A 13085-nucleotide genomic window follows, 5' to 3' on the forward strand; every position below is an offset into this window, starting at 1 on the left:
GGGTTGTGGCAAGGAAGCTGGCGTTTGTCCACAGACAGCTTTCTGGGTCATGTGGGCAGCATGACTAAACCGCTTCTGGTGCAATGGGATACGGTGACGGAAACCAGAGCCCACGGAAATGCCGTTTACCTTCCCACTGCAGAGCTACCTATTTATCTGCTTGCATTGCGTGCTTTCAAACTGCTAGGTTGGCAGGAGCTGGGACAGAGCAATGGGAGCTCACCCCGTTGCGGGGATTCAAACCGTTGACCTTCTGACTGGCAAGCCCAAGAGGCTCAACGGTTTAGACCACAGCGCCACCCGTTAAAGCACCACACAGTTAAAGCACACAACTGTCCCACAAAGAATCTCAAGAACTGTTGTTTGCCCCTCCCAGAGCTAGTCCCCAGCACCCTTAACAAGCTAGTTCCCAAGATTTGTGTCTCTGTGTGTGTGCTTTAAATGTACGGCATGCACACAACCTCAGCTAAGACAGGGAGCCACAGACTTGACACATCGACTTTGGGGTTCAGCACCATTTATTTAAGAAAGAAAGAAAAAGAACAAATGGGGAGGCAGGCAGGGGAAGCAAAAGGCAGGAACAAGTTCTGGAGTGACACAAGCATCATGGTGCCTCACAGACAGTATAATTCTGGTTCTGGAAGGAAGCGGGCAAGGCAGAGTGAACACTGGCGGCAAAGGCTCACACGGGGCAAGCCAGAGCCAGCCACACCATTAAGGGAATGTGGGAGGCTGGCTGGAGCACAATCCTGGGAGGCCCAAGCTCAAAAGATAAGCCCTCTAGTGCCTGCTTGGCAAAGCACTGTCTGCAGGGGCAACACCCAGGGCTGCCTGAAGAGGGAAGGAAAGGCAGTATAGTTAGCTGAAGATCAGCTCCAAAGTCTGCCCTCTTCAGTGTCTCGGGGCTGCGAGAAGGCAGCAATCAAAACCCCCTTTCCTCAGCTGCAATGGGCTCCTTCTGCCTCTCACCCCCCCCCCCCAGCAAAGCATCTTGCCGCCCTCCTGGGAATGCTGGACGGGACACTCCTGCCCTCCAGTGCTTGTGGCACAGGGAGGCTGGCAGGAGCTGCTGTGTGGGGTGCCCATCGCAGCTCTCCTGCACACGTTGCAACACTCTTGCCCCCACCCCTGCCCGTGGAAAGGGGGCAGCCGGGTCCTCTGAAATGCTGATGAGAGACCTGCCTGCCTGCTTCCCAGGCAGCAGATGAGGCTGCAACAGCTCCTTACCTGGCCCTGCCAGGCCCCGGGGTGTCTGCAGCTCTGGGGGACTGTACACTGCAAAAGAAGGTGTGGATCTATGGGAGACCCCACGCAGACTAATAAGGCACTGATGGCTTGGGAGGGGCAAATCCCATTTCTGCCCTGCGGCGCTTAAGGCATGGGAACCATTGCCCGCTTTTTGGTGTTGGGCTCTCGGCTGCTTTCTGCGCCAGCCAGAGCACAGGGGGACTCCGTATGGCTTTGCATGTGTCACTGAGGACCAGGTGGAGAGGGCGCTTGGAGGCGCCGCAGCCGTTCCCGGCTGGAACTCGCCAGAACTCGGTTCCAGCACCTCTCGGTCGGGCGCCATTGCCACTAAAAAGAGAACCAGCGAGGCATTCATGGTGAGTTCCAGCACCTCTTTTTCTAGAAAAATAACACTGACCACAGCCTAGCCTGGATGTGTGAGGGGTGGGAGCAAACTTGATTGTGCCAGGCGGGCAGTGCCACGTGGGGCACCACGACAAAATGCAGGAAGCTCAAACTTGTCCAAGTTGAAAAGCTTGGCGCATGCCGGAGGACGAGGGCAAACGACCACCCTCCCTCCACGGTGCTCCTGTGAACCCTGCCCTGGCTGGAGTGCTGGATGCTGCTATGGCATTGGGCATGGGGCACCACGATACAGAGACCCACCCACCCCACGCCCACCCACAAGCAAGACAGGAGGGGAAGGGCAAGACAGGACAGTATCTTTGGTCACAACCTGCCTGGCCCAGCCCTGCCCAGCCCAGCAGCGGAAGCAAGAGAAGCCACGCGGTCACCCCAAGTGCCAATCCCTCGGCCTCAGAGCAGCCTCTTCAGGGCCCTGTCTGAGATGCTCATCCCTGGAGAACCTCGGGCACGGCTCTGTCCAAGCTCCTCTCACGAATGCCGCTCTCCAGTCCTTTAAGTCCAGTCCACCGTGCCCTCTCTCTGTCCTTCCACGTGAGGGCTGGGGAAGGTGGAGGGACGATGACAGGCCCCGCGTGGCCCCCATCGGTCTGTCACCTCCACAAAAAAACCCCTCGCAAAGAAACTCCCTCCCACGTCTCCCCACCCCACCCCCATTTTCTTTTGGTAGCAGCAAAGCACCATTTGTGAGTGTGTGTGTGTGTGTTTCTCTTTTTTAAAAAAATTCATAATAATAATAATAATAATAAAATAATAATAATAATAATAGATGTCTCTCAATTGGCCTGATGACAAAAAAAAAAATAAAACAGCGAAGAGTGTGGTTAAGAGGCAAGCCCGGCCTATGAGGAGCACTCCTGGATGTTGAGACCGGCCTCCGAGTGATGGTGCAGGTCAATGGGCTGCTGAGGCTGCTGGCCGGGCCGGTCGTTGATCAGCACCACGTTCTTGATGCAGCCCGTGATCCCTGAGATGTACTTTCCCGCGGTCAGGGTTTGGATGTCAGGTGCTCCGCCTGCGCAGGGGGAAAGGAAGAGCCGTCCGTCAGCAAGTGGGTTCCCTTTAGGGGAGAGGCTGTTGTCCTCTTTCTCCTCCTCAAGTCACTGAGAGGATTCGGGAGGCTGGCAGGGACCAGAGCCTCCATCCTAAGATTTTGATTTTCAGCATCATCACCGATGCTGCCTCATTTGGGCCGTGGGATTTAATTGCACAGCATCCTTCAGAGAGGCGTGTAGACTTTGCAAGGTTCTCATATTGCTATCCATTCGTTCAAATCTCGGGCCCACAAGTCACTTGTTACTCTCGCCACCATGTGTACCACGTTTTTAAAATGAAATTAATGCAAGATGGTTTCTATGTTTTCTTAAGGGAAAATGTAGAAACACGATTAGGGAAATACATTAAAACCCTTTTGTTGTGTTTCTCCTGGGGGTTTTTTTGTAGGTGTTCTTTTAAAAAAATATTATTTATACTTTTCAGATTTATGTATTTCACTGATTTTGCAATCATTTTAACATTTCAAAACTAGACTTCCTACCCCCTGTTTCTGCGGTTCCTTAAATTTATTTTTAATATCTTCTGCATATCCAAATTACTATATTGGCCTGAATATAAGCCTCACTTTCCCTCCCCCAAATTCCGACCATGGAAAAGTTAAAGTGTGGCTTAAATTTGCGACCTTACAAAAATTGGCTTTTACAAAAACGCTGCTGAAACAGACATATGGTAAAACAGAACAGGCGTGAGTGCCTGCAGAATTTTATGGGAGTGGCCTTTATTTGGGTATTGTCTTTTTTTCTTTGCCCTCTTTGAATTTTAAAGGTGTGGCTTATATTTGGGTGCGGCTTATATTTGGGCCAATACGATAACTTAATTTGCACATTTATTCATCTCCTTTAAATATATACTCTTATGAAACTGCAGGTTATTACAACAATCCTGCCAATGTTCTTATCTGTTTACGATTTATCTGTAAATATTCAATAAACCATTTGTAGGAGGTGCTCCTGAAGAAGCATTGCTTAGCAAATTGATAATGTCCACCCAGGAACATCCTATCAGGAGGGGTGGCTCTGAGAGTGCTCTGAAAGTGACAAGACATTGACATGGTCCAGACTGAAGTGTAAAGCTTTGAGGGTGAGGATCCTTTGACTGTCCTTCCAAAATTCAGGAGGGTTGATGCCACAAAGATGTCGTGTGGCACCTGTGAATTTTACACCATTTGCATGGAAAGGCTCTAGAGGTCAGGCAGCAACCAGTGTGGCAATCAATGTTGAAAGGAAACATGAAAAGCGATGCCCTCCTGCATGGATGGCACATCCTGTTCTGTTGCCTTCGGCGAAATGGGAAGCTGCTTCCGCACTGTGACCCCCTGACCTGGGTTCTGCGGCAGCACCTGCAAAGTGGTGGTGCCGACAGTGGATTCCAGCAAGATCTTGTGAGATCTTGCCAGAAGCTGCTACCGCGGTCATCACCACTCAGTAGAGCATGAGAGTCACGAGTTCGAGTCCTACTTTGAGGCAAAAGGGTCCTGTATTGTATGGAGTTGGACTAGATCAGCCTTTCTCAACCTGTGGGTCCCCAGATGTTGTTGAACTACAACTCCCATCACCCCTTGCTAGCAAGGCCGGAGCTCAGGGATGATGGGAGTTGTAGTCCAACAACCCACAGGTTGAGAACCGCTGGACTAGATGTTCCTTGTGGTCCCGACTCTACAATTCTATGATTCTCTGACCTGTTCCCACCTCATGCCTCTACCCCCGAGTGAAACATAACAGAAGAAGAAGAAGAAGAAAACCTACTCAGTTGATGAGGACTGCCGAAAACTAAATGAAAAGGGGAAGTGTGAATCCCTCATTAGCCCATACACCCAAAGTGCCCTGAAAGTGGTCCGGCTTTGTTGAGACGAAGGCGCTTACCTATATAAATTCGACCTTTGGTATTCACCATGACGTTCTTGCCAGGAGATTCCCCAGCTACCATCTCCTCGCCGTCGACTTGAAGGAAGCCTCTTTTCCCTTCCCTGGAGGAGGAACAGGAGAGTGTGTCAGAAGGACTAAGGTGTTTTTGAGTGAGGTTGGTTGGATTGGAGAGGATGAGCATGGATAAGGAAGTGCTTGTCGTCTGCCCGTGGGAACAGAACTGGAAATGTGGTCCAAGGATATTCCACAGGGGAATCCTCACACGGATCAAAATAATAATAATAAATTTTATTTATACCCTGCCCTCCCCGGCCAGAGCCGGGCTCAGGGCGGCTAACACCAGTAAAATTACAATAAAAACATAATGAGGGGGGGGGGGAGAGAATTTAAAATACAGGTTAAAATGCAATTTAAAATGCAGCCTCATTTTAAAAGTAGCCCATGGATCAAAACTGTAAGGGGAGGAAAACATAAGGGTCAGACTGAGTCCAAACCAAAGGCCAGGAGGAACAGCTCTCTCTTGCAGGCCCTGCGGAAAGATGTCAAGTCCCGCAGGGCCCTAGTCTCTTGTGACAGAGCGTTCCACCAAGTTGGGGCCAGTACTGAAAAGGCCCTGACCCTAGTTGAGACCTATCTAACCACCTTGTGACCTGGGACCTCCAAAGTGTTGTCATTTGTGGACCTTGAGGCTCTCCGTGGGGCATACCAGGAGAGGCGGTCCCGTAGGTACGAGGGTCCTAGGCTGCATAGGGCTTTAAAGGTCAAAACCAGCACCTTAAACCTGACCCTGTACTCCACCAGGAGCCAGTGCAGTTGGTAAAGCACTGGATGAATAGGATCCTGCGGCAAGGACCCCGTAAGAAGCCTCGCTGCGGCATCCTGCACCCGCTGGAGTTTCTGGGTCAGCTTCAAGGGCTGGGACAGCATCCCCAGCCCCAGAAGCGCACAAATTGCTGCTCAACCTGCCTTGTTCAGGAAACAGGGCCTATGCCTTTCTCCACCCCCTAACGCTTGGGCTTGTCAAACTAGGGGCGTCCCAAGCCACATCTCTCCACACTCGTCTCACCGGATGGCTGTCACTCTATGCCATTCTCCATCATCAACTGGGTCTTCGGACAGGATGTTCACTTCTCCGCTTCCTAGCTGGTAACTGCAGGAAACACACGGTCAGTGTCAGAGAAGAAGAAGAAGAGTTTGGATTTGATATCCCGCTTTATCACTACCCAAAGGAGTCTCAAAGCGGCTAACAGTCTCCTTTCCCTTCCTCCCCCACAACAAACACTCTGTGAGGTGAGTGGGGCTGAGAGACTTCAAAGAAGTGTGACTGGCCCATGGTCACCCAGCAGCTGCATGTGGAGGAGCGGGGAAGCGAACCCAGTCCACCAGATTACGAGTCCACCGCTCTTAACCACTACACCACACTGGCCACCCCGGAGCCCCAACGCAGAGCGGCCAATAGCGTGAGCTCTACCCTCACCTGAACACCAGGTGCCCGTCCTTCAGCCCAAGGCTGATGAAGTCCTTCGCTTTGGCGCTCTCTCCTTCCTCCTGTGACAGAAACCAAACGTTGTTTCTCACCTTCTCCTTTCCTTAGGAGATGGCACCCCTAGGCATCAGTGGGGGGTCATCCCATACTGAAGCCCATGAACTGCTAGGGAACTGGCACCACTTCAGGTCCCACGTTTTACTTGTTCCACCTTTGTAAGAAATCCCGTCTTTGAGTTTGGCAGCACCGACACTTTTGCAACCCCCTGCCTACTGACATCGGTTGGGTGCCTTCACTGTACTCTATTTGGCGCCTGCTAAAAACATTTTTTTAAAGGCAACTGCTTATCCAGACGTGTAAAAATGTTGACAGGCGTTTTTAGCTTATGATTGATTTTAGTTAGTTTTAAATAAGAGCAATTCAACAGTGGAACAGTCCCTTGGTAGGCGGCAGACTCTCCTTCATCAGAGGTTTTTAAACAGATGTTGGATGGCCATCTTTCGGGGATTTCTGAGCTGTGATTCCTGTCTTGTAGGGGGTCAGGCTAGATGACCCCTTGGAATCCTTTTTACAACTCTACAGTTCTATGATGATGATGGTGATAAGTCTCTGCGCTGCATAGAGATGGGGTCTTATAATCACAGATTCATAGAATTGTGAAGTAGGAAGGGACCGAGAGTCATCTAATTCAACCCCCCTGCAATGCAGGAATCTGGACCACCTCCTGCTGGGACAGAATGCTCTCACTCCCATGGGGGCCAGTCTCCTGCCTACTACTACTACTACTACTACTACTACTACTACTACTACGGTAATTCATTTATACCTTGCCCATCTGGCTGGGTTTCCCCAGCCATTCTGGGCAGCTCCCAACAAACTATTAAAAACACAATAAAACATCAAACATTAAAAACTTCCCTAAACAGGGCTGCCTTCAGATTTCTTCTAAAAGTCAGATACTTGTTTATTTCCTTGACATCTGATGGGAGGGCGTTCCACAGGGCAGGTGCCACTACCAAGAAGGCCCTCTGCCTGGTTTCCCTGTAACCTCACTTCTCACAGGGAGGGAACTGCCAGAAGGCCCTCGGAACTGGACCTCAGTGTCCGGGCTGAACGATGGGGGTGGAGACGCTCCTTCAGGTATACTGGGCTGGGGCCATTTAGGGCTTTCAAGGTCAGCACCAACACTAGCTCCCGCATCACTTTCCTGCAAACCATCCTGCTACCTTTGCCAAGCTAATTCTGATCAGTGGTGGAGCTTTACCTGGCGCTTCTGCAGGCCTGTCCAGCATCGCAGCAACAAATTCTTCCATTCAATCTGCGCTTGGGTTAGTCAGCCCCTGCCCCCCATGCTTCATTCTCTCTGACCCCCTATAGTCGTGCATTTTGGCCTTCCCTTTACCATGCCACAAAAAACAAGCCAGTAAATACCTCGTTAGCAGCATGCGGCTCAAGGCCCACCTCCCTGGTTGCCTGGGAAGAGAGAGAGAAAAAGAGGAGCACAAGCCACACTGGGGGGGGGGGGGGTGCAAAGCAGGCAGCTGAACACAGCATGCCTGGAAGGGGGGGGAAGGAAGCGGCAGAGGTGAACAGCAACGGCATTCATGCAACGGGGCAGGGTGTGCACATGAGACATGCTGGTGCTGGGAGAAAGCAGCCTTCCTCAAAAAAAGCACATCATGCACAGGCAACAGCAGAGGAGCCTGCAGGGTCTCGCAGCAACTTGCATGCTGTCAAAGCAGCAGGTGAGCTACTCCCGTCAAATCTTTTTAGTCTGGATGTTATAGACATCCAGACTAAAAAGGTAGCCTTCCCTCCCCAGTGCTGCAAACCTCTCTGCCACGTTGCAGATCAAGCAGATTTTTTTTTTAAATAAAAAAAGGTAAAGGACCCCTGAACGGTTAAGTCCACTCAAAGGTGACTATGGGGTTGTGGCGCTCATCTTGCTTTTCAGGCCGAGGGAGCCTGCATTTGTCCACAGACAGCGTTCTGGGTCATGCAGACAGTATGACTAAACCGCTTCTGGCGCAACAGGACACCATGATGGAAACCAGAGCGCACAGAAACTCTGTTTGCCTTCCCACCGCAGTGGTACCTATTTATCTAATTGCGCCGGTGTGCTTTCGAACCGCTAGGTTGGCTGGAGCTGGGACAGAGCAACAGGAGCTCACCCCATCGTGGGGATTCGAACCGCCAACCTTCTGATTGGCACGCCCAAGAGGCTCAGTGGTTTAGACCACAGCGCCACCCGCGTCCCAGGTGAAGCAGAGGCTGTCCCCACACTCCTGCTGATCTTTGCAGCACCAATGATCAAGATGGTACTGGCTTGTGAGGCCTGGCACAAAGACAGCACTTTATTTACTTGTGATCAGTGAAGAGGCCTCACCAACACTTTGACGTCATGGGCTGCTGGCATTTTCATCCCCCTGCTCAGTTTTGCCAGGATCCAACTGCCCCCTCGCCCTCCACCCTCATCCAAAGCTTTACATCTCCTGTTTCCACCTCCAGCGTCTGTGAGAGGCAGAGAGAAGGCCCCAGGTTCAATTTCCCCATAGCACCCCCAAGTAAGGATCCCCTCCCCAAAAACCAGTCTGAAACCCTGGAGGGTCCACAGCCAGCCATTGTAGGCTGACGGACCCCTGCTCTGTCGCATTCACTCACCACGCCCTGCCAGAGGAGAAGCCCATTTGCTGAGTTGGTGCGCACTTCCAGCTCGATCGTCTCCGGTGAGTCCGGGAGGCTGCAACCAAGAGGGGGAAAAAGAGACCAAGCGATGAGAGACTGTGCACATTTCTGCTGCGTTAGCCAGTTTCCCCACAGCCATCTGGTTGGTCACTGGGAGAACAGAACGCTGGATGAGATGGCCCTTCGGTCCAATCCAGCAGGGCTCTCCTTAGGGACACCCGTTGTAATAGCAGAACCTCCTTGCCCAGGAGCAGTCTACCTCTGAATACTGGGTGATGGCGAACTTTTAAGTTGAATTACTGAAATAAATGAACTTTTCCACGATATTCTAATTTTCCAAGTTTCACCTGTAAACCCATACGGTAAATGTGCCTCCCCTGAACTCCCTTCTGCACTGGCCTTGGCCTGTTCCCTTCACCGTAAATGGAGCTTGGCAGTGTTTTCCCACTGCCACTCGAGGCTGGTTGGTCGCCGTTCGTGGGGAAGCGTCCACCGTTACGGCATCAGAGATAACTCACCTCCTGGGGAAAGCGTGGCGCCCCAGGGCCACATAGCCGCCATCGTGGAAATAGGCACCGTACTGTCCGGGGGCATCTGGTAAATGGGGGGAAAAGGAGAATTAGTCTCAGCACCTACTTCAGGGACTCCAGCACAGACCGAGGCAACGGGAGGGAGGGGAGGGAAAAGCTGAACTGCTAGGTGCTATTGGCCCAGAGATGGAAAGAAGATAAAAGTCCCGACCAGAGAAGAATGGCAGATTAAGTTTGCAGAAATGGCAAAAATGACCAGAAGAATCAGTAACCGGGAAGACCAAAATTTCAATAAGGAATGGGGAAAATGTATAATTTATCTTAAAAACCATTGTAAGCGGTTAAAACTGTTAGCAGGACTGGAAGAACCCTCGTAGTTTAATGGTGAATTTTGGACATAATGGAGATGTAAAAGATTTGGATTATTATAAAAGATGCAGGAGGAAAGGACCAGTGCTCCCCCCCCTAAAAATAAATAAATAGGGGTACTCTTGTTTTCCTACTCATATTGAAATACTGCCCCTCAATGAGGCCAAACTGAGATTCGCAAAATGTTTAGGGGTATGCGTCCCCTGAGGGGGGAAAAAAACACTGGAAAGGGCTAACAATAGGACCTACAAAGGGGAGGAGGGAAGTCCAGGAGATTCCTTGGAATCTTGTTTTTATGTTATATATTCATTGGATATGTGATTGCAAAACTTTGATCTGAAAACCAAATAAACGGATTTAAAAAGGAAAAAAGAGAAGCTGAACTGGTTTTCTGGAAGTGTCAAATGGGTTTGGATCATCAAAGCATCTTCTGCCCAGATGACATGGTTATCTGAAGTGGCTTCACTACAAGAGATATCCTCCTTAGCTCACAGTCAGGACTTTGTCTGCAAAGAAGCATCTTCACCTCAGAAGAAGCAGAAGCAAAAGGCACAAAGAGGGGGCCTGAGACGTACCATTTCCTCCGCTGCCCTCGTGAGTCCACTCGGTATTCGACTGGTGCTGCGATGCATCTGCGTGACAGAGAAACAGGCACTCGCTTTACACAGCAGAAGACAACTTTCTTCCAGGGTGACAGCGGTGGAGGAGGCAGTTTGCCCCTGCAGCTCCACGCTCTGGCCAGCCATCATCCTCAGACTTACCGTGTTCACAGTATAATCCCAGGAAGCCAGGAGGGCAGACGCACGCTGTGTCTTTGCAGATGCCCCCGTTGAGGCAGGGCTGCTGGAGCTGGCACTGGACCTCGGACACCTCACAGCGCTCCCCTGAAGAGAGCGAGAGAGAAACACACTGTCGTAAAGAGCATGGAGAGGGAGAGATGGGCGAGGGGGGACTTGCATGATGCGCAAGGCTAAGGGCTTATCCACACTTATCTTTAGCCCCACTCTTTCGAAGCAACAGGTCTGCACTTTAAAGCTCCATGTCTGAGCGCCTTTTTTTCTTTCTTTTTTGCTCCAGAGCTTTCCCTGCGAAAACTCACTCTTTAAAGCTGAACTGGAGCAAACAGCTACAGTGGTACCTTGGTTCTCCAACTTAATCCGTTCCGGAAGTCCGTTCCAAAACCAAGGCACGCTTTCCCATAGATAGTACAGTAGTACCTTGGTTTACAGACGCTTCAGGTTACAGACGCTTCAGGTTACAGACACTTCAGGTTACAGACGCTTCAGGTTACAGACTCCACTAACCCAGAAATAGTACCTCGGGTTAAGAACTTTGCTTCAGGATGGGAACAGAAATCACACAGCAGCCACGCAGCGGCAGCGGGAGGTCCCATTAGCTAAAGTGGTGCTTCAGGTTAAGAACAGTTTCAGGTTAAGAACGGACCTCTGGAACGAATTAAGTACTTAACCCGAGGTACCACTGTAATGCAAAATGGATTAATCCATTCCAGACTTTTAAAAACAACCCCTAAAACAGCCATTAAACACGGATTTTACTATCTAACGAGACCATGGATCCATAAAATGAAAGCAATAAACAATGTACTGCAGTCACACAGTCAATCAATCAGTAGCTGAACTGGGTTCCACAAAGTCACAAAAACAAAACAAAAGAGCTGCAAAAACAAAAATGCAAAATAAATAGCGAAAACAGACTGACCTCAGCGAACACTCAAAACGGAAGCGCGGCACTCAAATTCTAAGCATAACACTCAAAACGGAGCACGTTCGGCTTCCGAAAAATGTTCGCAAACCGGAACACACACTTCCGGGTTTGCAGTGTTTGGATTCCAAGTTGCTCGAGTACCAAGGTGTTTGAGAACCAAGGTACAACTGTATTTGGCTTTTCATGGATTGCACTTGGCTCCGAATCAGCTTTAAAGAGCGGGTTTTCGCAGGGAAAGCTCCAGAGCAATAAAGAGAGGGCTAAAACAGAGCTTTAAAGTGTGGACCTCTTGCTGGGAAGCACGGAGAAAAAGGTATGTGTGGGGGGAACCTCAGGAAGCTCTGGAAAAACCGCAAGAGACTTTTTACTGGCCATCTTGCCCCCCCCCCCATCCCTCTGTGGCGCTCTCACCTTTGTAGCCGTCCAGACACAGGCACTGGAACTCATACTCGCCGGTCAGCAAGCATTTGCCACCGTGCAGGCAGGGCCTGCGGTCGCAAGGGGAGCTGTCAAAGCACTGCGAGATGCTGCGGCTCTCCAGGAAGCTGTACGAAATGTCCACCTTCTTCCCGTTGATCGAGACCTGGGGTGGGAAGACGCAAACAGCTTCAGCTTCCAGCCAGAGGGCACGGATCTTGCTGACCAGCCCCTTCCCTTCCTCCTGCCCCCTTCTCTTCCAAGGAGGAAGTGTGGACTGTCCACCACAAAGCAGGGAGGGGGAACCGGCAGCTCCTCTCCCCACTGCCGTCGTGCCCCCCAGTTGCTCACCTCCCCGATGCACCCGTAGAAGTGGCTGGAGACGTTGGCAGCCGCCGGCAGCCTGACGGCATTGTCGACGCCCCCCAGGTACATGGAAGTGCGGAGGTTCAGGCCCTGGCTTTTGCCCGGCGAGGACCTCTTGACGGGCCGCTCATGGTTCACCTGCAGAGTGCCGTCTTTGTTCAGCCGTTCGGCCGTGATCCTGTGCCACTGTTCCAGCTCTAGGGGCTTTGCGCTCCGAAGAACGGCCGTTCCTGAAAGAGGGCCGGGAACGTGAGTTTGGATTCTGGAGCAGGGGAAGATTCTCCTTGCAACAATCGGCCCGTCTAACGTACCCCCAAAGTTAAGAACGTACCATACTTTTCCATGTATAAGACAAGGTTTTTTCCTGAGAAAATAATGTCAAAAATTGGGGCTTTTCTTAGACACGGATAGTGCAGTGTTTGGACGGGGGATTGGTTTCTGCCGCAAGCAGGAGATTGTCAGCGGCGAATTTGTTGGTGGCTGTGGCAAGGGCTGCTGTTGATTTGCCGGTGCTGTGGCAATTGGGTGGGCGATTGGCGGTAGCTGTTGGTTAGCAGGCAGGCGACTGGTGTGTTTTATGATGCGCACGATTGTCGTTGTCGGTCTGGCAGGCGAGTGATTTTTGGCAATCCACCCCCGCCCCAAAAAAGCTCAGCAACTCTGGGCAATCTCCCCCCATTTACTTAATTTAGAGACCCCCAAAATATACACGTCTTATACACGGAAAAATATGGTAAGTGTCTGGGACTGGTCTGTGGACGAGGGCTGGGAAATGACCTCTCCTTCTCCTCTGCCTCTTTCGGAAAAGGAGGGGGAGTGGGAAGAATCAACACCCCCCCCCCTCCAATAGCTGCAAGAAGAAACTGAGACAGAACTAATTTATGACAGGACAGAAAACTACCAAGTTTTGAGGTACAGTGGTACCTCGGGTTACAA

The 13085-nt window shown here is 51.0% G+C and overlaps 1 protein-coding gene across 19 annotated transcripts in view; it reads right to left on the reverse strand.

Annotated features, from left to right (window-relative positions):
- Positions 1 to 500: 500 nt before the first annotated feature.
- Positions 501 to 13085, reverse strand: part of HSPG2 (heparan sulfate proteoglycan 2) — a 218492-nt gene continuing 205907 nt past the window's right edge. For 14 of the 19 annotated variants that reach the window (XM_083750019.1, XM_083750017.1, XM_083750031.1 and 11 more), the window contains 11 exons: positions 12135 to 12379; positions 11778 to 11949; positions 10403 to 10525; positions 10217 to 10273; positions 9261 to 9336; positions 8719 to 8797; positions 7489 to 7530; positions 6049 to 6119; positions 5638 to 5721; positions 4569 to 4672; positions 501 to 2665 (listed from right to left, as the gene is read on the reverse strand). In XM_083750019.1, the coding sequence (XP_083606145.1) occupies positions 2493 to 2665; positions 4569 to 4672; positions 5638 to 5721; positions 6049 to 6119; positions 7489 to 7530; positions 8719 to 8797; positions 9261 to 9336; positions 10217 to 10273; positions 10403 to 10525; positions 11778 to 11949; positions 12135 to 12379 (1226 nt within the window). In that variant the 3' untranslated portion in view covers positions 501 to 2492. The remainder of the gene's footprint in view (positions 2666 to 4568; positions 4673 to 5637; positions 5722 to 6048; positions 6120 to 7488; positions 7531 to 8718; positions 8798 to 9260; positions 9337 to 10216; positions 10274 to 10402; positions 10526 to 11777; positions 11950 to 12134; positions 12380 to 13085) is intronic. The other 5 variants (XM_083750024.1, XM_083750026.1, XM_083750022.1 and 2 more) reach the window with 1 other exon arrangement.

Source organism: Podarcis gaigeae (genome assembly GCF_964106915.1).
Source record: "Podarcis gaigeae genome assembly, chromosome: 8".
Classification (NCBI taxonomy): Eukaryota; Metazoa; Chordata; class Lepidosauria; order Squamata; family Lacertidae; genus Podarcis; species Podarcis gaigeae.